The sequence below is a fragment of the Psittacula echo genome (genome assembly GCF_963264785.1).
Source record: "Psittacula echo genome assembly, chromosome: 4".
Classification (NCBI taxonomy): Eukaryota; Metazoa; Chordata; class Aves; order Psittaciformes; family Psittacidae; genus Psittacula; species Psittacula echo.
In genome coordinates, this window is record NC_137738.1 from 9313328 (window position 1) to 9337401 (window position 24074).

At 41.9% G+C, this 24074-nt stretch overlaps 1 protein-coding gene across 1 annotated transcript; it reads left to right on the top strand.

The window, feature by feature from the left end:
- Nucleotides 1-899: 899 nt before the first annotated feature.
- Nucleotides 900-22617, top strand: LHCGR (luteinizing hormone/choriogonadotropin receptor; the record flags this gene model as incomplete). The annotated part of the gene is made up of 11 exons (XM_080615006.1): nucleotides 900-1048; nucleotides 7239-7310; nucleotides 9349-9423; nucleotides 11025-11099; nucleotides 11650-11724; nucleotides 11831-11908; nucleotides 13919-13987; nucleotides 14742-14816; nucleotides 15946-16131; nucleotides 18728-18808; nucleotides 21378-22617. The coding sequence occupies 11 exons, from the start codon at nucleotides 900-902 to the stop codon at nucleotides 22615-22617; spliced, it is 2175 nt and encodes a 724-aa protein (XP_080471132.1).
- Nucleotides 22618-24074: the final 1457 nt, after the last annotated feature.

Here is a 24074-nt window from a genome sequence, read left to right on the forward strand (position 1 = left end):
TCCCAACCATTCCCATACACTAACAAGGCTGCCATATCTGCACAATGAGCCTTTACTGCATTAAGGCAAAATCAACGTATTTTCTCCCAGTCACAATCTCTCAGTAACACCAGACAAATGGGAGTTTCCACGGCCCACCAGCTCAGCTTTCACACAGCACAGTCTGATGCTGAGCTGAGCATGGTCTTTTCACCAATAATACTGGCCATAGAACCCCTCTGGGAATGGACAGCATCACTTGGAATCATAAAATGAATCAGAGAATCACAGAATTATAGAATGCCTAATCTAAATCTCCCCCCTGTCAGGTTAAAGACATTCCCCTGCGTCCTGTCACTACAGTCCCTCTCCAGCTTTCTGTTCGGCCCCTTTAGGTATTGGAAGACTGTTCTAAGGTCTCCCCAAGCCTTCTCCAGGCTGAACAAGCCCAGCTCTCTCAGTCTGTGGCAATAGGTGCCCCAGCCCTCGCAGCATCTCCATGGCCTCCTCTGGACTTGCTCCAACAGCTCCATGTCCCTCCTGTGTTATTGCCCCCAGAGCTGGACACAGGACTGCAGGGGGGGTTCACCAGAGCAGAATAGAGGGGGAGAATCCCCTCTCTCAACCTGTCTCCTCACATATGTGTTCCCAATCCTTCTACCAGGGCACTCCAGCGACGGAGGTGGTTAGGGGACTCAGGAAAATCAACAGAGAGGGCTTCTGCTTGCCACCTGTAGGCTTTGCACCCAGCTTCACCACGAGCAGCACGCAAAGGACGCTCCTCTGGAAGCCCGCGGGAAGGGTGGGGACCGTGATGAGGTGGAGGGCGTCGAGCCCGCCCCGGGGCGGGGGCAGGAGGAGCCGGGGGCGCCGGCCGCGTCCCGCGGGCGGGCAGAGCCGAGGGTGGATGGTCCCCGGCCATGGTCCCCGCGCTGCTGCCGCTCCTGCTGCTGCAGCCGCTGCTGCCCGCCGGAGCTGGCGGCCGCTGCCCGCCCCGCTGCACCTGCACCCAGCGCGCCCTGCGCTGCCCACCGCCGAGACAGGGGGCGCCCCCCTCGCCGCCCCGCGCGTAAGTACCGCGGGGAAGGGGGACTGGGGCGGACGGATACGGACGAGCAGCTCGAGGGCTTTGAGCATCACTGACCCCGCAGAGGCGAGAAGTGGTGGGACGCTTGGGGCTGGGGTTTTCTTGGGCTCAGAATGCTGCCGAGGAGTTGAAAGCCCAGGCGCGGAGGTTTCTCCCCAGCAAGAAGATGCGCGTCTTTCGGGACGTTTTCTCGATGGGCAAAATGTGATGCTCTCAGAACCGCGTGGCACCAGTCCCGGTGGCAGAGGGAAGTTGTCAGAACTTTCAGTCTCCTCCCGCGGAGGCAGGAGATACAAGCTTTCCTATTCCAAAACCAGCACCCTGTAGTGGCATAGTCAACTTTAAATAAATCCGATTGAAAGGTTGATATCTGGTCTTAAAGCTTCTGCCATTTCCCGGGGTTCTTTGCTTTTTCTTTCACAAATCCATCAGACTTCTTGCAAGTTCTTCTCCAAAAGCTTGTGCCATTTAATGCCCCCGGTATTAAAGCATCAGAATCCTCTGAGCAGTGCGCTTGTTGCCTCTTTTTGAGTTCCAACTCATTGACAAGTGAGTGGCTAATCATTTTTCCCTCTCTAGTAGTAGAAAAGCTGCTGTAAGTTTTGACAGGCTGTCTGGATTTCTGTAGGGTGATCCATCATATCTTTCTGCCTAATGCACCTCTAATTAGGGTTAAATTATAACAGGGAATCACAGGCATTCCCTTATCCCACACCACACTCCAAGCTCAGGATCTAGTAGACCAGACCAAATACTTGATATAGGTAGGTATTCAAGTGTTGTTGGATTGTTCATGGGCTCAATTATAGCACTGTTCTAAACAACCATGGCATCAAAAGACAAGATTTGGCGACCTACAGATACCATAGTTATTGTTTCTAGGATCCCTCAGTTATCTGTGCATGACTTGAGAATGACAGGAGCATGACTTATGCCCCTTTTGGTAACAAAGCCTGTGTTTTCCAATTTTCATCTGATTTGTTTGTAAATTTAACATGTTTTTTGAAATTCCCCAGAGATGATACTAACCTTGATCTCCTCTTCCCTTTCTCCTTGGCTTGAGGATTGATAAGAGAAAGAAACACTAATTTGTATTACTCCAGAACCAATGTGAATCATTCCTCCAAAGTCAGTTCTTAGAAAACTCTCTGTCTTGAACTGGCTTTTTCCTCATTTCATAGACTCACAGAATGGGTTGGGTTGGAACATACCTTAAAATACATCTAGCTCCAATCCCCTGCTGTGGGCAGAGACACCTTCCACTAGACTAGATTGCTCCAAGCCCTGTCCAACCTGGCCTTGAACACTGTCAGGGATGGGGCATTCCACATTTTCCTGCGTTACCTTAGTGACAGAGAAAGCAGAGTCCATGGATGCTGGAGAGACTCTCCACAGTTATTGCAACAAGCACATTTCTTCCCTGGTGTTTGTACCACGGGCAGAGCAGGCAGTGCATCAGTCACATCAAGGATCCCTGCAGTAGCAGAAACAAATGGGGGCTTAGTTTTTGCAGTGATTTAGCATCACAGCCCAGAGAGACTATCAAAAGCTCTAAACTGACTTTTTTCTTTCCTTTTTTGGTTTACTCTTTCATTTTTCCTTTTCTATCACCACAAGAATAAGTGACATCCCATCCTCAGTGGCCAGGTTAAGACTTACGGCTGCTGCCAGTTACACTTCACTCAGATCAATGGGGTTAGATTACGGGTAAAAGTAAGAGAAGAATTTTTCCCTTCAAGTTTTAATATAATATTTAATCTTTATGATTGTGCACAAAGTATAGACATTAGGCTGGCTGTAGAAACCAACTTTACAATCAGAAAAGAGTTCAACCAAGATTCTGCTCAATACTCCTACAGAGAAAATATTTACTCAGATGTCAAAAAAATCCTTCTTTCAGTCTGACTTTGCAGACATGTCCAGCTCCTTCATCTTCCCTCTCTCTTACTTATATGGCTTTTCCAGCTTTGTTAGTACTGATTCCCTCTCCTTCCATACTTTACCAGTATTTTTAGCTCTCTTCTCTCACTGCCCAGCTCTGTGTAGGACAGGCAAAGCAAGAGAAAGTTACTTTTGTTCCTACATAGCCATATCTGTACCTGTGGGCACCAGCAGAACTGCAGAACAGTGCTTGCTAAAGTCCTTACTACTATGGCCATTCAGGAAAATAAACACCAATATGTAACTCCAGCTATACCTGAGTAATTCAAGCCCTGATGCTGTAACGAGCCATGCTTCCAAATGTACTTCTGATAATTTTTTATATCCCAAGTATATACCCTGTAGGGAAATTTCAGCCATTTTTCTTCACCCAAGTTATTCTTGCCATGTCACATTATTGCTGGAAGAGTTTTCAAAATCATTAGAGTTCCGTCAGGCTGCGGAATGATGTGTTTTATACAGTCCTGAATGGAGCATTTTTTTCGCAGGCTCCTGTTTTTAATTTGGACATTACACAAACCCTATAGGAACTCCATTATCCAGACACCTTTCATGCCATTTTGGCTAGAGCAGCTATGCATCTTCTAGTCTCAGCAGAAAAACAATCTTTCACCACCATTATATTTTGAAACAAAACACTATTTTCCTTCTTTTGAAGTCTCGTAAGTACTTTTGAGGTTGTTTTTTTTTTTTAGCAAAGTCTAAATGGATAGGCACCCAACTCCAGCTGTACAGTAATGGGTATTGGATACCTAATACCCTTCTGCCCCTTACAAAACCTCATTTCACAGTGAGGTTCACTTTGCTGTGCCTGAGTGCATGCCCCTGTATGCAGTGCTTCTGCAGTAGGGTGAGTGGCACATCATTAGGCACCAAATTACCAGGTACCAAATGCAAAGCTTTGTGGCAGGAGCCTGAAGTCACAGTTCTACCATATCTTCACTGGGAGCACATCTGGCTCTTTGGGGTTAACAGAGGAATTCCATTTCATGGCCAAATTGTCTTTCATAGGAGATAATGAATGACCCATCATCATCTAAGGGAAAGTACTCTTTAGCTGCTTGTGTAATATATCCAGCATCGTATTACCCATTTCAGGTAGATAACGCCTGATATACAGGGCTTTAAAAATCAATGTAAAGTGCCAACACTTTGCATTGCCCCCAGAAGCTGATAAAAATCCTAGGTAGATGACAGGGTTTCAGTGTTAATTTCTATCAACATTCCCAATCTTTCCGAGTTAAGTCCAAGGGTACCACAGAATAAAAATTTGCCACTCCCAGCAGGAGCCTACCTTATGGATTCACTTTTTGGGCATTAGAAAGATGAGTAATCCTATAAAATAAAGAAACTAAAATATAACAGCCTTCTACAGCAGGATGACAGCATTGGTGGATACAGCTTTAAACTGAAATAGGGGAGATTTAGATTAGACATTAGCAAGAAATTCTTCTCTGTGAGGTTGGTGAGGCTCTGGCACAGGGTGCCCAGAGAAGCTGTGGCTGCCCCATCCCTGGCAGTGTTGAAGGCCAGGCTGGACAGGGCTTTGAGAAACCTGGTCTAGTGGAAGGAGTTCCTGTCCGTGGCAGGGGTTGGAACTGGATGAGCTTTAAGGTCCCTTCCAACCCAAACCAGTCTATGACTCCTATAATTCCTGATAGCACCTGCTTGAGTTTCGTTGTGAACTGTCAAAGTCATGTTCAATAGCAAAGACATCACATGAGATAAGGCCTCACTTTACTCGGCACTCTGGAAAGAATTAAGCCTGCAACAGGCACTTCTAAACTCTATCATGCCACAGAGCCTTGGGTGGCATGGTTTAGTGAGAGGTATCCCTGCCCATGGCAGGGGGGTTGGAACTAGATCATCTTAAGGTCCTTTCCAACCCTAACTATTCTATGATTCTATGAACCTAAATGCTTATACATCTACACAGACTGGATTGTGCTTAACAAGTTAGAGGATCTTCTTCAAAATGTGTAAGTATAGAGACATCCAAATTAAAACATTTCCCCTTAACACAGGCAGGCTTCAAAACCTGCCTCAAGGTAAGTTTTCACCTCAAGGTAAAAACTATGAAGGTAAAGTGGACAAGTATAGGGATGGAAACATTCACATTTTTGGTGAATTTAAGATGTCTTTATCGATGTGGAAGCATCTGTGTGTGCTACACCAGTATTTTGAGGATTAAGAGAAGGCTGATTATGAATTGCCTTTTTCCTTTGTTCTTGCTGTCTTGTGAGATGCTTAGTGGGACAATGTAATGTCAGTGCAGATGAGTTCACAGTTCCAGCTATTAAGGTGAACTCACAAGAATGAAAGCCCAAAACCCAATGAAGTTGAAATACAGAATGGATTGAATGCCATGATGTAGCTTAGCTACAGTATGTGTTAAATGTTCTGGGTCATCCCACTTAAATTTAATCACATAGCTAAGATGCCTAAGCTCAGAGCACCATTGCCAAAGGCTTTCTGCAAGCAGGGAGTGGGTCTCTCCAAGCCACACACTATGGGGATTTTACAGCTGCCACACTGCTCACAGGCACATCACAGGGAGGTAGGAGGCTCTGTGATCAATAACTTGATGTAATTAAAAAGCAAGACCTGGTTTTAATTTTTGCACTTTCAGTTACATTTCTATTTCTTGTGTAAATGATAATACTTTTTTGGCAGACAATTTCACAACAGGCATGTTCTATTTTCCAAGGAGCACCAGCTGATGGTGCAGATGTGGGAAGTTCCTGGTGCCAGAGTTACAGAGCATTATATGTGAGGTTATTGCTCAGCTTCTACTTTTTACTTCTTCTTGAAGTTCTTTTCCTTTTGGCTGAGAACATCGAGTGCTATTGCAGGTTATCTCTACCTGTCAGTCCTCTCAGGGACAAACACATTTTTCCAGGCATTTAGTTTCATTTCTGATTTGACCAAACCTCACACACAACAAAACATGCCAGTATCCATCTAGACACAGTGGCATGAAAAACACACATATCCTTACAGCATTCCTATTAGGTAGGGAAGGGTTGTTATTCCCAGTTTACTGACATAAAATCAAGGTGGAAGGAAACTAAATGATTTGCCCTAAATCATACAGACTGTTTGGAACATAGCTAGGAATTGACTGCCAGGTTCCTTAGCACATCTAGATTTGTAAGTCCAAGACATACATGTGTTTTGCAGCCTGCCACTATATTGTGTGGGCATGACACATGTATATAAAATACATATATATTAAAAAGTTGATAAACATTTTTAATTGTCTTCATATAAAAGATTATGACAACATAGGGAAGAAAAAAACATGTTATATGAATAGCATGGAAACATTTCAGTCAAAAACCTTGAGGGGTGGTTTTAAGGATGGAAATCAAACATCTCTGACTAGTTATAAAGCAAAATGGAGCAATTATCTGTCTGCACAGAGATAACGTCTTGAAATAGGTTAAATATTTTCCTCTGGCCATTATCAGGGAGAGTACAGCCATGGGTAGATATATTGGCTGGTAAAAATACTGTGATTCAGAAGTGGAGTAGAATGGTGCAATGCAGATCTGTCTGCCACATCATTATTAACTTCTCAGTCTGAGTAACTAAAAAATTAAGAAGGACAATGTATGCTTGCTTTTAATCAGCTAACCAGACTGATGCAACTCATTTTAAAATAGAATGATAAAACCTACCGTATCAGGCCTGATTTGGATTTGGATTTCTTCTACACTTGTAAACAGCCAGACCACTGACAGTGAATGCAGGGTGCCATGGTGCAACATTACAGGGATGCTGCTGGAAGAAAATATGGTCCAGCAAATGCAAAGATACTGTTTTATAAAGAAAACTTTACATGGCAGCCACTTTTTCTGAGGAACTAGCTTTAAATAAGCCTATAGCTTCCTTTGTGAATGTAGCTGCTCACTTCCATCAGGCTATTAATTTACTTACTACATTATGATTATTATTGATTTGATGGTGATTAGTCTCAAATTTATGCTGTTGAGGAACTGCTCCAATATCCTTTGAATTCCATTTAGCTGAGATCAACGGTAAATGGATCAGGCCCAAGAAGTGCAGAGAACTGCAGGCAAACTGAAGTGGCATTATCATAGAATGGTTTGGGTTGGAAGGGACCTTAAAGAATTATGCTTTATTGGTCTTCTCCCTACCATAATGGTAAAATGGCTAAACAAGGAAACCTCATGCCTTACAATCCTTTCCTCCCTCTCTTCTTTTTCAGATCATTTACTCATCTCCCTGTAAAAGTAATCCCATCACACGCATTTGAAGGACTTAGAGATGCCTTCATCATGTAAGTTGACAACATTTTCCACATGCTTTTCTTTAATTTCTCACTAGAAATTCTATCATAAACCTCCATCCCAAACAACATCTTTTTCCAGTAATGTGAAAATGTGTTGCTAAAACTATAGGTGGAAAAAAAAAAACCCACTGGGAAAGGATAAATATAGCATTTCTTTTCTTACAAGCAGCACTTAAAAGATTCTTTGAAAAGGTGCGATTTTTATCAGATGTTTAACAGATCACATAATGAAACATTAATCATGTCAGAGAAAACTGGGTACAGCTTAACAGCTGATGATAGGTGCTTTTGATTGGCAGAGGAGATAGATTTTTATCATCCAGCATTACCACTGCAATGATAGCTATGGCATTCATTATATTCATAATTATTATGGCATTCATTATTATACATAATACCCAGATGAGGTATTTTCTTTGGTGTTTGGCACCATGAGATAAGCTTGGCAGGGGGATCAGCAGGACTGAACCTGTTTCTTGGATCTTTTGGTTTACATATGCTGTAATTTTGCACACTGGGTCTGCGATGCTTCCCCTCCCTTGGCTTTGTACCTATTTTATATCAAGGACTCAGACCATAAAGCTCGCCTGACCACCCTCGCCACTACTGAAATAGAACACTATTTCTGTTGTTATTCCAGCTGAAAGATGGCAGGCTGGAGTCTCCATTATGTATTATTTTTTTACTTTATCTGAGTGGTGTCTAAAGGACAAAGCTGGTGACCACCACCACACCAGGGTAGTGCAGAACCTAAGCAGGAGCACCAATGATGCCACTTTCTTTTCAAGGAGCACTTTTTATAACTTTCACCTATGAAAAGCACATAGCGCATCAGATATTAAAATATGTATTAGATGTTACATAATTTACTTTCAAATAAACAAAAAAAGAAAGAAAACTTTCTTGTGGTGCCTTCTTGAAGACTTGAAGGATGAAGGTAATGCAAAGGCCCAAATAGACTCAACTGGACTAGTTCAGCTTTTAGTGCTCATTGGTTAAACAATTTTGGTCGAATTATAAATTTATGTGTTACTGTAGCTCTAGAAAGCAGAAAATAAGCTGAATTCTGCTGCATGTATTCCACTGCAATAAAGTATGATTGGAAAACCCAACCGCACTGTATTCTTGCATTCACTTGCATCTGAATGATTAATGGAAACCATTTGTAGATAGGAGACCAACTTAAACCTATGAAGTTTTTCCTACCTGAATGACTTGAGGCTAAACTTGCTTAAACTGTATGCATATCTTATTCTTCAGAGAATATTTTGTTGACTGAAATTTTCCCCTTGATAAAGAGAATTTAATTGATTACTTTATGTCCTTTTAATGGATCTCTCCAAATTAAGAGCACAGAAATCAATGTAGTTGTCTGAAGCAAATCTATAGAACACTTCATAATTATATTGAGATTTAGTATTACTTTGAAGAATCCGTATTTTAAAATCTTTTTTAGTTTAATCTCTAAATCATCTCTTTGGCAACTGATCACCCTCTGCAAATCAAATGATAAATTACTCTCACTACCATCAGTCATTCCAACATATGTAAACGGCAAACCAGTGGCAGACAGGAGGGATCCCATGGAAGGAGCATGTTTCAGACCACAGACCTGAAAGACTCTCCAAGTTTTGCCAGAAGGCACTGACCTCACCAGCCCCTGAGTCTCTAAGGATCAGGTGCCTAGCAGGCCACCTGCCCTACATCTATCCTTCATTTATGAGTAACTAGTGCAATACCAAAAATAACACAGTTTACTGAGAAGATGGAAATTTGCTGTTACAGAGCTACTTACTCCAAAGTGTTGGCATTCCTTTTTACCAAGACAGCAACAGGCTGGTCTCTCTCAATCCCAGCTGGCACAGGCTCTCAAGTAATCCAGGCTGAGACATGGACACTGCTGCCAAACAGAATTGGTGGGGAGGTTGAACAACTCTGCATAAAAGGAGGAAATACAAAGTGGAAAGCTGACTTCTGATATCTTTTCTGCTAATATATTGCTTTGTGTCTGACTTTTTCATTACAGTGAAATCTCTCAGAGTGACTCCCTGGAGAGAATAGAAGCGAGCGCATTTGACAGCCTTCCCACTTTGTCTGAAATGTAAGCATCAGTTAAAGAAAAAAAGGCATCTATGTCATGATTTAGGATCATCAAGGAATAAGCAGTCTGCAGAGAACTATTCTTGGACCAAATCTTTCTCCATTACTTCGCTTGGCTTTGGATTAGATCTATGATGACAAACATTTCTCTCCAAAGTACCATATGAAATAGTGAGCACTGTGTAAGGTCTAGCCTTGGAGAGCTAAATCATGCAAAGACATCCATGCGTAGAGAATACTACTGCTTGCAGTGAGCTCAATGGCAGGAGCAGAGCGCTGTCTAATTCTGCTGGCACTGTCAAGCTTTCTAAGCAGGGAAATAATTCAAGATAACAACTGATGAGAAATATCTTCCTTTATGAAGATGCAGTTCTCAAAGCCCTACAGTATTTAAGTACAGCTGCTTAGTATGCATAGCTCTTCTTTCGAGCACTCAAATATTACTCAAACAGAACATGTACTGATTTTAAACTTGACCCACATAGCACAGGCATCTGAGTGAGTTAAAGGCAATGGCTAGGAGAATGTTCTGAAATATTTAGTGAAATTGGAAACTGTAAATCTGATTCAGTAACTCATTACTGCCTTTTTCACATAGCATGATCAGTGAGTGCCTTAAAAATGGTGTAACTGAGTGAGAAAAAATCCATCTCTTTTTTTTTTTTTCCCTTACGTGTGAAATCCATTCAAGTCAGTTACTCACATAAGCAACAGATATAGATTTATCCAGCTCTGACTGGATCCAACTTCCACTAGTATCAGTGGTGGATTTAGGGAAGGAATAAAAGATTTGACCCCCATGCATTCACCTGCATTTTATGGATAGCTTGTCGTTTACCTTTCCTCCAAAACCAAAAAGCTAAGCAAGACCATTAAAGAGCTACAGGCTAGAAAGTAAACCTTTTCGGACTCTGAATGCTCCACACCTGCCTCACGTTGCAAGGGCCTGATGTTCCAAGCTGCACTCTAGGCCACTTCCAATGGATGATCAAGGTAAGTGGGTTCAACGGCATTCCTGAATTTCAACTCTTATTGCAATTTCACATGCTAAAACCTTTGAATTTTGTAAATTATGCATAGGGAGGGAGCTGGGCTACAGCTACTGTGCTTTTATACAAACATATAGTTTTACCAGATAGTACAGCTGCAAAAAGTGTTACTTGATCAAGAGGTGCTGCCCATTTTTTGAGTGACCAGTAGGAAACACTACTTCTCACACACTTATCTCCATCTCTCGGTTTGTGCAGATCTAAGTAGGCATCCAGTGTTATTAGCCACTGCTCTAATGGAGTCCATGGTACTCTAAGAGGTTAAACCCTCTCAGGAACTGCCTTTCCTGGCTAGGCAGGGCATCAGTCATATAATGGAAACAAGGGATGATGCAGCTGTTATCTTCTGTCAGCTACCTAACAACTGCAGGCCATTTTTATTACCAATAGTGCTTCAAAATGCACTCATGGTGTATTTGTAGAAGGTTGGTTCACAGCAAGTGAACCTTCTGTCATATGCTGCAGTTGGCTGTTTTCTGACAAAGGAAAAAATTCAGGACCCTTCCGAATGTATACCAGTTATAATCCTGACATATTTTTCCCTTCATTACAGATTAATCCTGAACATGAAAAACCTGTTGCACATCGAGGACGGCGCATTCAGAAACCTTCCAAGGCTGAAATACTTGTAAGGAAGAAAGAAAGAGTTCTGTTTCTTTTCTGTTTTTCCTCCCTCTATAAGAATAGACAAATAAAGGGGAATAAGGCAAAAAAGGTTTACATGCATTACAGTACACCAGGAATACATACATAATTTACTGTGCAGTTAACTAACAGTGAGGTCTGTCAATAGGCAACAAAATAACGTAACCCAGGAGAGTAATGGACAGGAAAGTAGTAAAGCCTGAAAAATTAGTTCTGCTAAGTGCTTATTTCTAGAATAAAGCTTTCAGATTGACAAGGTACTATGCAAAAGGGTAACTAAAATCTCCTCCTTGTGCTTAATGTAGAGAGAACAGACACTGCTTCTCCAGAACACTGCTTGAGGATGCTACAAAACTTAATATTTACAGGCCTTACAAACACAATTCGAGCTTACTTAAAAGTTATTATATTTGTCACTCACCTTTTAATGCATTGTTTAATGCATGTTAAACTCGTAACTACTGAGTTGGCTTTTTGTTGCATCCACTGTGGTAATCTTTCCTCCTGTAAATAGGAATTATGCCTTTCTCTAGGAGCATCTGTAACACTGGAATAAGACAATTTCCAGACCTGACACAGATCCTCTCATTAGAAGCTTACTTTATTTTGTAAGTAGAAACCCAACCTAACACAACTGTAAGTCTTTGCCATCTTCTTCCTCCTGGATCACTGACAAAAATACCTTTGCTTTTTGATTTATTTTTCTTCCCAAAGAGAGCTCTGCGATAACTTGCGTATGACAACTATCCCGCAGAATGCTTTCCGGGGCATGAACAATGAATCACTGACACTGTGAGTAAAATAATCCTAGCTCCAGTTCCTTCTGCAACGATAACACTTCTGCTTGAGGAAACCTTTATAAAGTTTGAAGTTGGCTACATAAAAATCTGAAAATTAAGCCCCATGCAATATGTATCCGTATTGTGAGTTAAATTTGAAATTCTTAGGAAATGAAGGGGTGGTCTTTAAGCTGAAGAGGTGGGTGATTTCTTTTGACATTGATTCCCATAAGTCTCCACACCCAAGACTTTCCTTTTAGCAAACTGTGGATTTGTGGGTACAGCCACCTGTGAGATGGTTTGATGCTAGGTAAGATGCCCTACCCAAGGAATGCAAAAAGCAGCAGAAAGCCAAAGTGTCATCAGTCAGAACAGCAAGAACCACATGTGGATTTCACAGCACCCTTGTTCTCACAAAAACTTCCACAAAGAAATACTGAAATAGGGGGAAAAAAAAAAAAAAAAAAAAAAATCACAGACTAAGCCTCTCTGCAGGATGTGCCCAAAATTCAGGTCTCCTGAGGCAATAGAAGCAGAAAAACATATAAGGGAAAAAGGAACTGCAGTTGACAAAATTAGGCCCTTCATCAGGCTGATGTGCAGGCATGACAGCAATTTTGACACAGAATTTATGTATTGGCCAATACCTTGTGAAACCATTAAAGGGACTGAGCATAAATGTGACTGAAGACTACTACTATGCAATGTTAAAGAGGAGCAATTGCTTAGATTAGGGCATCATTTCCTCTTATGAACCTCTTTTCCTACCAACAAGTTCTACGAAAGAAATTTAGCAAAATTATGATTCTGTTAATGGTGCAAGAAAATGAACATAAAAGAGATGGAGAAAGGTGCTTAAAATTTTTACTGTAACCCTAAAGTGTATTAAGTGGGAGGGAGTCTAAGTCAGGAAACAGCCAATGATCAACTTTTTCCCATCCTTTTGTGATAGGGAGCTCACCACTAGAAGAAAGGGATTATTTTATCAACAGCTTCCTAACTGTACAGCTACATCTTAACTCCACCCTATGTGCTTAACCGTAATTAGCTGAAGTAATTCCTGTTGTTACAGCATAGTCTGGTGAAACACAAGTAATCTATGAAGATATAGAATAATAGCTGTTTCTACAAATAGCTAGCTTATTTTTTCCTACAGTTAGTGTTTCATGTGTTTCTCTTCTCCAGGCTGAACAAGCCTAGCTCACTCAGCCTGTCTCCATAGCAGAGGTGCTTCAGCACTATGAGCATCTTCATGGCCTCCTCTGAACACACTTGAGCAAGTCCATGTCACAAATGGATTTTTCTCAGTGAAATCAGACCCATAGGCTAGATATCCTAATAAAGGAAAAGAGCTGAACTTAGGTGCAGCAGAGCCCAGCCTTTAGGTATCTGGCCCCAGGGTGGGGAATCAAGAGAACTCAGCACAGCACAGGAGACAGCAGGTTTTCCACAGCAAAACTCAAGCCTAGCAGCAGTACTCTGGAGGAGCTAATAGCTCACTAGCCACTAGATGATGCACAACTCACTCCTGCCTCTGCAAAGCTGTCTCTTGGGCTGCTGGAAGATTTCTCTACAGGGGATCTACAACGCAGCAGCACCCTCCAGGCTTTAGAGCTGCTTTCCATCTGACACTTCTCTAGCCCTTGCAGTCTTTCATTTACACTTGCTGACACCACAAAATCCAGGTCTTCTGCCTCCAGGCTGGCATCTGTATGCCAGGCACTTTCCTGGACTAATGTCTTGTTTCAGGATCTCAGCCCAAGATAGGCACAGGTGAGCCCTTCAAAGAGGGAGGATCTGTTCATGAGCAGTTCTCTCCTATAGCTGAACAGAAAGGTGCTTAGGGTATTTAAGCTCCACCTTCTTAATTTTAGAGTTGTCATGCAATAGTTACCCTTGTTCTTTATAAGCAGACTCTCTAATCATTAAAATGAATGCAGCATTATGATTTTAAACCTGTAATACATAACATAACCTCATCTTTTCCAAATCTTTTTCCCTTATATGTTTTTTTAAACCCCAGAAAATTGTATAAAAACGGATTTGAAGATATCCACAGCCACGCCTTCAATGGGACAAAGCTGAATCAATTGTGAGTATGTTTCCCCTCCTCAGTATTTCTTTTTAAACAGTAAATAATAGCTCTAGTATAGTAAAGACTCTTCCTTCAGCCTAAGTGACTGCATTTCCTGCTATCCATTAGAAAACTGATGTTTTAGTGTCAGTGCAACTCAGTTGTTAATCCTGCAGCACTTAGTGCTTTTCCTGAAACACCATCCCTTAGAGAACACTGCAGGTTTTGTGAGAAAAGCTCATTATTTTTAATAAAATTTCATAAATTTCTAAACTTAGCAGCTATAGTAGAAAGCTTGAAACTGCAGCCCAAACTGAGGAACCTATATCTCATATCTGGAAACATCAATCATTTCTAAATCACTCTCACATGCTCTGGGACTAGCCTCTTGGTTTGGGCAAAACTTCTGCTGCATTTTTGGACACTGCTACTGCCACAAAGGAACCACACTGGTTGTTCTTGGCTTAAGTCAGAAGAAATCAGAAATGATCAGAATGAAGTGTAGATGGTAATGGTCTGATGGCATCAGCACAGGGAAAGGTCACATGAGAAATACAAGCACTCCCAGGCTTAGATATTGCAACAACTGCTGTGGCGAGAGAAAGGATTGAGAGAGAGAGGACAAATCATAGAATGGTTTGGGTTGGAAGGGACCTTGAAGATCATCCAGTTCCAAACCCCTGCCACAGGCAGGAACACCTTCCACTAGAGCAGGTTGCTCAAAGCCCCATCAAAATACAGATGTAAAGAGAGTTCATGTTTGATTTCACAGAATCCTGAAGGACAATAAGAACCTCAGGCGGATACACAACAATGCCCTGAGAGGAGCCACAGGGCCAGATGTCCTGTAAGTATCCATTGCTCCACTGTCTGTGTTTATAGGTGTCCCACAGGAAGGGTGCTGTGCCACGTGGGCTTTGTCATCTCAGCAAACATGGGCTTTGAGTCTGGAAGGAGACTTGATCTCTTACCCTCTAGTTGTAAAATGGAAACATGCCAATGAGATGCATGAAATTAAGGGGTGGAAGGCTGTTTGCACCATGACAAACGCAGACCAGCCAGTTCTAACGCTGGCATTGACCTCCACCTCTTAAGATATTTCAGCCTTTGCTTTATTTGTGTCAGATTCTGATCTTATTCCTATGCCTTATATTCTGACACTGCAAACCAACTTGTCTTTTGGTAGGATAAGTATGTTTTTACAATGTATTATTTCAGAATTTGGTTATAGAAGTGAATGCTGAATGCATGCTATAAGCCTGTGCTGAATTAAACACATTATCCTCCTCATGATTTATCAATCAATTACTGGAGGGGTGCTTTACTGACCGTAACACCATGTGATAAAATACAGTGGGTGGTTATGTAAGTAGCTCTCTGTGCCACACGTGCCATTTTGTTCCTTTTATTGGTGCTTTAAAGTACATGACATTACTAACATCACTTTCACAGTTGTAGCCTTTTTTCCTTTGACACTGAAAATCCTTAGTTGTGTTGATAGCCTTTCCTCACACAAACAGCCCTCTGAAGTTACCCTAAGCCACGCTGCTTAAGTTGGCCCTGGCAAGAATGACACATTCTTTTATGTGTTTTAATTAATAACTATTTAATTAAAACATCTAAAACAGCCCTTCAGAGCCAAGCAGAGAGCCAAGAGGGTGTTTTACCTGTTAGCTGGCTGGAGAGTCACATTTACCTCTTCCCTCTTCCTTTCTCTGGCCTAAACTGCCATCCCTCACTCTGCATGGTGGCACAGCCCTTGGAGCAGTGGGTTTTGATTTCCCCAGGAAAAAACGAGCACCTTGCCTCACTGGGGCTCCTGTAGTTTCACAGGCCATGTTTCTGAGTGGGTTATCAGGTGCTGAAGTAGGTTTGCAGACTCAGACCTTTGTGAAAAACCAAGTTGCTGTTACCTACCGTCATGCTTTGGTGGTTTCTTTTATATATACGAAAAGAGAATACTTTCTATTTCACAGGGATATTTCTTCAACAGCCCTGGAGTCCCTGCCTAGCTACGGGCTTGAGGCCATTCAAGTCCTAAATGCAACGTCATCATACTCATTAAAGAGACTGCCACCACTGGATAAATTCAGCAGCCTTGTGGAAGCTGTTCTAACATATCCCAGCCACTGCTGTGCTTTTCGAAATCTAAGGACAGAAAAGTAAGTTCAAGTAGCTCATTATTGTATTGCAGTACTTCAGTAGCTCAGAAGTGGCAATTTGTCTTTATTCAGCTCACAAGGTTTGATTATCCTTATTTCAGTTACAAGGAGGCTTCTACGTGGTACATAGCAAGGTTTCATACAAAACAATAGATCTCTGCTAAAGCCAGGAAAATGATCCCCATTTATTTCAGAACTGAAATGGATCCCATCCTGTGGCCAGGATCTGCCAGCAGGAATATTATTTTAAGTTTGCTTAAAGCTTCTATTCCAATTAAAAAGCCCACTGGCACATGAAAGATAGAGCTCCATCAACAGCATGTTGCCCTAAAAAAAAAAAAATCCCACTGTAGCCTTCAGCTATGTAGCTTATTTAATGCAGGCGATATGATGACCTAGTAGAAAAGGCAGCTTTCAGCTACCCCTTGAAATTGGGACCTGACATATGCCTACAGAAAGAGGTTACTCTGTGTAGTTCCAGTCATTTCAGATAATAGACAGTATTGTTCTCCCCACAGTTGGAAACTGTGGCGCAGTGAGCTTTGCATCTGCCAATTCAGGCAGTCAGTGAGACAACTGGAGCTAATTTTTCAGCATTTTTGTTTCAAAAAACTCAACCCTCAGTAGGCTTCAGGCAGCCAAAGCAGCTCCAAATTAGTTTAAGCTATGAGGATGTCTCAATTCTCGTCTGTCTCAAATGAAGGCTGTAGAAAAGACATACTGAGCAGTCATTTGTGAGAAGCCTGATCTGTGTGACTTGCATGTCATTGCATCAGGACTATGTTGCAAAGGCAGGAATAGAATCCAATTCTTTCAGGTAAAATTAGGGGTGATGGTATGCTTTCTCTGCCTACCTCATTTTACTAAGTGGTTTCTGTTTCTGCAAGAGTAGAGCAAAGATTCTACAGTCAAGGTTTTTCCATTGCTTCCAAACTCCGATTCTGTCCCAGATGAAGTCTCTGAGTATATTAAATGCAGAGGCAACCGTGAGGAGGGAAAAAATTAATTATTCAGATGAAGATAACCAGGTTTCTGATATTATAGTAATTTTCAAGTGCTTGACTTTGCAATGTGATCATAACCTATGAAAACAGGGGTGCTTTAGTAAGTCACTATATTTATATTTATACTTATATTTAGTAACTATTTCCTTAGTAAACTGGGGAAAAAAAAAAAGCCTTGCAAATCAAGAAACTGGACTGCGCTCCTAATGGGGCATCAGCAGGGTTCAGAGCAGTGCTGATGCATCAGCTATCTGCACAGCCCTAGCTACTGGAAAACCTGTACAAGCAATGGGCCATTATGTTCTATATGGCCAGCTACTATGAAAGAATGAGAGGCAGATCTCTGGCTGCTTTTCTTGTCACCTACTGATGACAGCAGAAGACTACAGAGACAGGCCTCCCAAGACCTTCCCAGCTTACACAGGGAAGAGACTTTGTGTGGTTATGCATTCCCATGTTCACATGCCTGCAGCCTGTTTCTGTCTCCTTCTACCCCCTTCTCTACCCTATACTCTACACAGTCATCTCACCCAGTTTTTACTGTTCCTGCACCATGTCCTACTTCTTAACACCTGTAGACTTCATTCTCTGCTTAGTGAGATGTGGTGACATACTCTTACATACATCCAACTGGGCAAGCAGGTTCACTTAAGACAGCATCACAGACATTAGGGAAATAAAATCCTCATACCAAATATTCTTGAGATTTCTGGGGTACAGTTGTGGTGTGCTCATTCCCTGAGGCATGTCAGTAGAAGGCAGCATTCAGTCCCTTTCTTCCACTGGCCTGAATGTGCGGAAAAAAGAAGGCAGGTATATATACCACAATTTAAAAAAAATTACAAGAAAAAAGCCCCAGCTTCTGTTGCCATCTTGTTATTGATAAGCATCTCATAGGGGTTGGTATCTTATTTCTCTCATTTTACATAAAACTTTCTATAAGCTTCCAGGTGTCTGATTTTCTTACGAGTACACAAAAACAACTTAGTGGTTTTGCTGGCTCTTTCTACTACTGCAGCAATGAGGTCAAAGCCATTTCCATTCACACTGGTAGAGTACTTGGCCCATGCTTCCAACACTTCAAAACCAGAGATTTTACCAAATAGATCATCCTTCAACTTGTACTTTTCAAATTGCTTTACTTCCACCATGTAAAGTCTACCTCCAGATCTCAAACAGTTGTTAAAAACAGACAATCAGGCCAGCTTCCCGGCATTTGTTAATATGCACTTCTCTAAAAGCTGGCATAACTGCTATCATTCGTGGTGGAGAATCCAGCTCACTTCAATGCAGTATTTCATAAGGCAAACCATAGCTTTTAATTTCAGGTCAAGTTATTTTGCTATAAAAAACTGGATCATAAACAATAACCAAGCTGAAAGACCATCCTTAAGTTCCCCATGAGGTACTGCTTACTGTCACAGTATTTGAAGCCTTCTTCTCCCTGCTTTCAGAGGTCTAAATGAACATTCACACTGCTGTGAAGCCAACTCTAGCTTACCTTACGTACCTGTGAAGATCACTTGCAGAGAAGGTGAGAATTTGGCCAAAATCCAGGCTGCAGCTCAACTTCCTTTTCATTCTTCTTTCAGACAAAATTCCTTGCTTTCCATTTTTGACAAGTTCTCCAAAGAGTGTGAAAGCACCATGAGGAAACGAACTAATGAAATGTTGTAAGTACCTCTCTGCATGCAGATGCTGGAAGTAGCAAATATGGACTTCCCCTCCTCCTGTTTGTGTGTTTTTTCTAGAACAGCAGGTCTTTTGCTGCCAGTTCAGTCACCCTTATAAGTTGCACAGTGGTAATTTTACTATCATTAAACCAAGATTTGTGATTTTGATGTTCAAAAGGAAAGGGAAAAAAAAACAAAAAGTAATTTCATGAGCTTTACTTATTCTAGCTTCTCTTCTGAATTCTTGAAAGACTTTCAAAACAGTGATTAAATATTTAAGGAAGTTAACAGCCTACATGGAGACTTTTCATGCCCTGAGATAATTGCAGTTGTTTGCATGGTTCAAAGAAGAGCTGCTACTTTTAATATTTTTTTGCCTATAAAAGAATAATTACAATTCTGTATATCAGTAGTTTCCCTTGGCAGAAATAGAGTCCCTGACTTAGAAGTGTGATAACCCCATGCAGTTGTTTTACTGCTTCTAAACGCATCTTTCTGTATCATCACAGTTCTGTTTGACAGCGTTAGTGGGACAGTGAGAAAGACTAACATCAAAACTGTTGCGTTGGCCATGCTGGTTGACACAGGCTTTAAACCAGTACATAATGGAGAAATTTAAGGATTTGCTACTATTTATCCCTCTGCAGCTAAGTGGGATTTCTCAGCAGCCCTGAAATGGGGTTGGAGCATTGTAAAGTCTAGAAAAAACAAGGTTACAGTCACAAAATTCCAACAGCTAAATACAGCTGAAGTGTGATCAATTCACTGGGGTACTGACTTCCTTGACATTACCTTGTTTGCTCGTGTCCTGCAAATGAGAACTCCTATGCTTGCCATTTGGTTTTATTCGACCTGTTGAAAAGCAACAGCTGCCTTGATTCTCCTGTCATTGCTTCTCATTTGCTGCATACCTGCATCTCCTCTGCATGCATCTCTCAATCAGTCCTGCTCACTCCACTCCTAACCACAAAACTGAAGCACTTCAGGACTACAAAAAGGCAAAGTCTAGGCAGTCAACGGGACCAAGAATATATTGCCTCTATCAGGGGTGGCTTGGGGGAGAAGCAAGGTAAGGCAAGAAGGTAAACACAGAGCATTAGACCATGTTATAAAGTGAGTGAAGTGACACGCCAGTGAGGAATATGATCACACAAATCAGCACTGCCTATGCCAGAGAAATCCCTCTGCTTCAGATTAGCATCTGTTACATTCCCACTGTGCAGTAAATAGTCTGCCCAGTCTATTGGCTCCTGAAGATTTTGCTTTGCTAAGTCCCAAACCCAGCAATTCACTGAGCAGACATTATATTAAGCAGATGGAAGTAAGGTCATGATTCATGAGCAGAACCGGCTGCAAGTTGCAAAGTTTGGAAAACCACAGCAGAAATCAGCTGAAAGTCCCAAGCTCTCATTAGAAAAACACAAAACAAACCAACCAGCTTGCACATGGCAGCATGTTTACATGGCCTCTCACAAATCAAAATAATTTTATATTCATAAATAGAAGTAAATATATTCCCTGCTCTTCCAGTATAAGCCAGGCAAGTAAAAGCAAGACATTGGGCAGTTTTTCATGTAAGGAGAGAAGAGATAGGATAACAAGATTGGGAAGTTATTTGCCCAACAGGAATAGCTGAAAAGCGGCTCAGCTTCATTTGCCAGTTAAGACCCTGCTCCAGAAAAATAGCTTGAAGTACATGCTTCAGTGGATGTGGAAGTTTAAGCACGTATTTAAGTTATCCCAAAGCTACCAGTTTTCTGAAGGTTGTCCTCAGTAGAGATACTTTCCGTGTTTCACACTGCAGATTGTCTGCCCACCAAACACTCTGTCAGGATAATTGGGTAGTTGTGAAATAGGTACCTGTGCTGGCAGGGAATCAGAAGAGACAGTGTTTGCTTTTAACATGTTTCTTCTTTGTTAGGCTTATCCCCACACTGTTGGTGACCTGGAGATTAGAAAGGTCTATTTTAAACACCTAAAACATTTATAGTTAGGCATCAGGTCCAGTCTAAACTTAATATATTCCTAGCCATCTGGTTAACTTGCATTTCCACTCCTCGCTTTATAATACTGTGAACATAAAATACCTCAACACTTCCCAAGTCATACGTATTCTCAGGACTTTGTTTAGTAAGTGCATTTCCTGAGGGAGGGTAATGATGTGCTGTTAAAATCCTTAGGTTACTTTAGTTTGGCTTCTATAACTGTCTGATAAACCTATACACATGAAACCTATAATCCATCAATGCAAGTGTTACTGTAGTGTGAACTGTGGTCTACTGGCAGCATGAGAACAATGGCTCACTTACAAAGCAATCAAGGTAAAGTACTTACAAATAAGTAAGTTGTACAAGAAAGCATTCCTGTGCATGTGACTGTGACCTTTGCTGCTCTCCAAGGCTGCTACCCATAAATAGGCTTCCTTACAAGGCTTCATTATATGTAAACACCCTGTAGAAACATAAGTAGTAACTGACTTAACAGTTTATCTGTTGTATTTTACAAAAGAGTGCAAGCAGCATGTAACAAACAGCTCACTTCCATTTGTGGGGGTTTGTTTTCTTAATAGTTATAGAGATGGCTCTTACAACACATCGCTGTGGTCAGCAGAAAAGAGCATGTACTCATTCGCAACAGATGAAGAAACCTCTCCTTACAGTTACTCAGCCATTTTCAATGATGGTGAAATGACCAGCTTTGACTTTGAGTATGACTTTTGTCAGCCTAAAATACTCACGTGCACTCCAGAACCAGATGCATTTAATCCCTGTGAAGACATCCTGGGATACAGCTTTCTCCGAGTCCTGATCTGGTTCATAAACATCCTTGCCATTGCAGGCAATTTCACTGTACTCCTCGTTCTCATCACCAGCCATTACAAGCTCACTGTTCCTCGCTTCCTCATGTGCAACCTCTCCTTTGCAGATTTTTGCATGGGGCTATATCTGCTGCTCATTGCCTCTGTTGATGCCCAGACCAGCGGTCAGTACTACAACCACGCCATAGACTGGCAAACCGGCAGCGGCTGCAGTGCCGCCGGCTTTTTCACTGTGTTCGCAAGTGAGCTCTCTGTGTACACGCTGACCGTAATAACTATCGAGAGGTGGCACACCATCACCTATGCCATGCAGCTGGACCGAAAGCTAAGGCTGAGGCACGCTGTGCCCATCATGCTTGGCGGCTGGATATTCTCCATTTTAATAGCAGTGCTGCCCCTCTTAGGGATCAGCAGTTACATGAAGGTCAGCATTTGTTTACCCATGGATATTGAAACGGGTCTTTCCCAAGCTTATATACTGCTGATCTTAGTGCTAAATGTTGTTGCTTTCATTGTCATTTGTGCTTGCTACATTAAGATTTACATAGCTGTTCAGAATCCAGAGCTGGTAGCTGCCAATAAAGATACCAAGGTTGCTAAGAGAATGGCAGTACTGATCTTCACAGATTTTACCTGCATGGCTCCTATCTCCTTTTTTGCCATATCCGCTGCCTTTAAGGTACCTCTCATCACAGTGACAAACTCCAAGATCTTGCTGGTTCTATTTTACCCCGTCAACTCCTGTGCAAACCCATTTCTCTATGCAATTTTCACCAAAGCATTTCGAAGGGATTTCTTTCTACTGATGAGCAAGCTTGGTTGCTGTAAAAGCAGAGCAGAGCTTTACAGGATGAATTATTTCTCTGCTTATACCTCCAACTGCAAGAATGGCAGCTCAGCCACAGCCCCCAGCAAAGCACTGCTGCTCTTGTCGGCGGTAGAGAAGCAGTATCCTGCAGCAGGGGAGAAAATGTCTTACAACAAAAATTAAACCGAAGCCAGTAGATGCAGCACTTTGCAAGGCCGGTTGTAATTACTCTAGTGACTAGAGATTATTTTGTAATAGTTTGACCACTTCACAATAAATAAAAATGCTGATTGAGAATTCCTATCCAATGCAACTGTTCTGACATTCACAGTGATATTTTCCCTTTTCTTCTTTTGTAATGATAGGCGTGGAAGGTAACTATCAGGCAAAACTCTTCTTTGGGGGAACCAGTGGAACCCAGGAGGAGTCAAGGTGCTCTTGAAGTTAACAGGTACTGCAGTGATTGCAGTCTAGCTCTTTTCTCCAGCTCTGCTTCTCTGGAGTATTTAAAGCCTGTCTGCTACCTTTCAAGCCTTCTTTTTCCGTTGCTGTCAGCTGTGTCAGCATTACTGGGTTAAAGAAAGGGCACTAAACTAGATGCCTCCTTTCATTTCATCAGCAGAAACTTCCAATTACACAGCCACTTACATCCAGCTAAAGAAAACTGTTCAAAGACAAGCTGAATGGATCCTTGAGCAACTTGGTCTAGTGGAAGGTGTCCCTGGGATGGCAGGGGATTTGTAACTAGAAGATCTTTAAGGTCCCTTCCAATGCAAACCGTTCTATGATTCTTATGGTTCTATGAAGCAGTAGTTGCAAAGATGTCAACAAGCAGAAAAGTTGATCTGCTGAACCTTTGTTACTAGCAATTTTGCAGTTTACATTAGATTTTGGTCTGAGCTGGTAGGTAATTTACTTCAAAAAATTAACCCATACACAGTCATGCATGATCTGGAAATCACAAAAGATGCACAAACCATGTAGGCTGTTAAAGGTTACTCTCAGCAGCAGGATAGCTGCTTCCTGCACAGGCAAGTATAAGCTGCCTTGTTTACTCTCCAGGGACAGTCTCATGAATTATTTTCATCTGCCCACTCTCCAGCATGACCAGTGCCAGTGGCATGTGGGATGCACCAGGGACTCCTCAGCACTCACAGTCCAACTCAATTCCCAGCTGATGAAACAGAGTAGTTACTTTTTAGTGACTTTGTTTTCCTTGTAAAAATCTATCTTTTCTTTCACCATGCATTTCCTGATGCTAAGGAGATACAGATTTGTGTCTGCATTCCTAATTTGAGAATTTTGAGCATTCCTTTGTTACTGCAGCATATTTACTCTGTCCGCAGCAAATAAGCTGTCTTCATGCAGTTCACTTGCTGTGAGCCAACGCCACACTGTATTGAAGTTGGAGATTCAGATGTGTAAGCTCTCACCTGCATTGTATGGACCAAACGGTATGTACTGGGTGACCAGCTGCAGACTGTACTGAATGCCAGGCAGGATCCCCGTGGGAATCTGCTCCAGGCACATCCTAAGGAGGCTCCATTCCGCAATGCTTTAGTTGCTGGAAAGATCAGAGTCCTGTGGGCAAAAACAGATGCAAAAGCAGATGAAGCCTCCTCTTAGGTTGCTTATCCTTG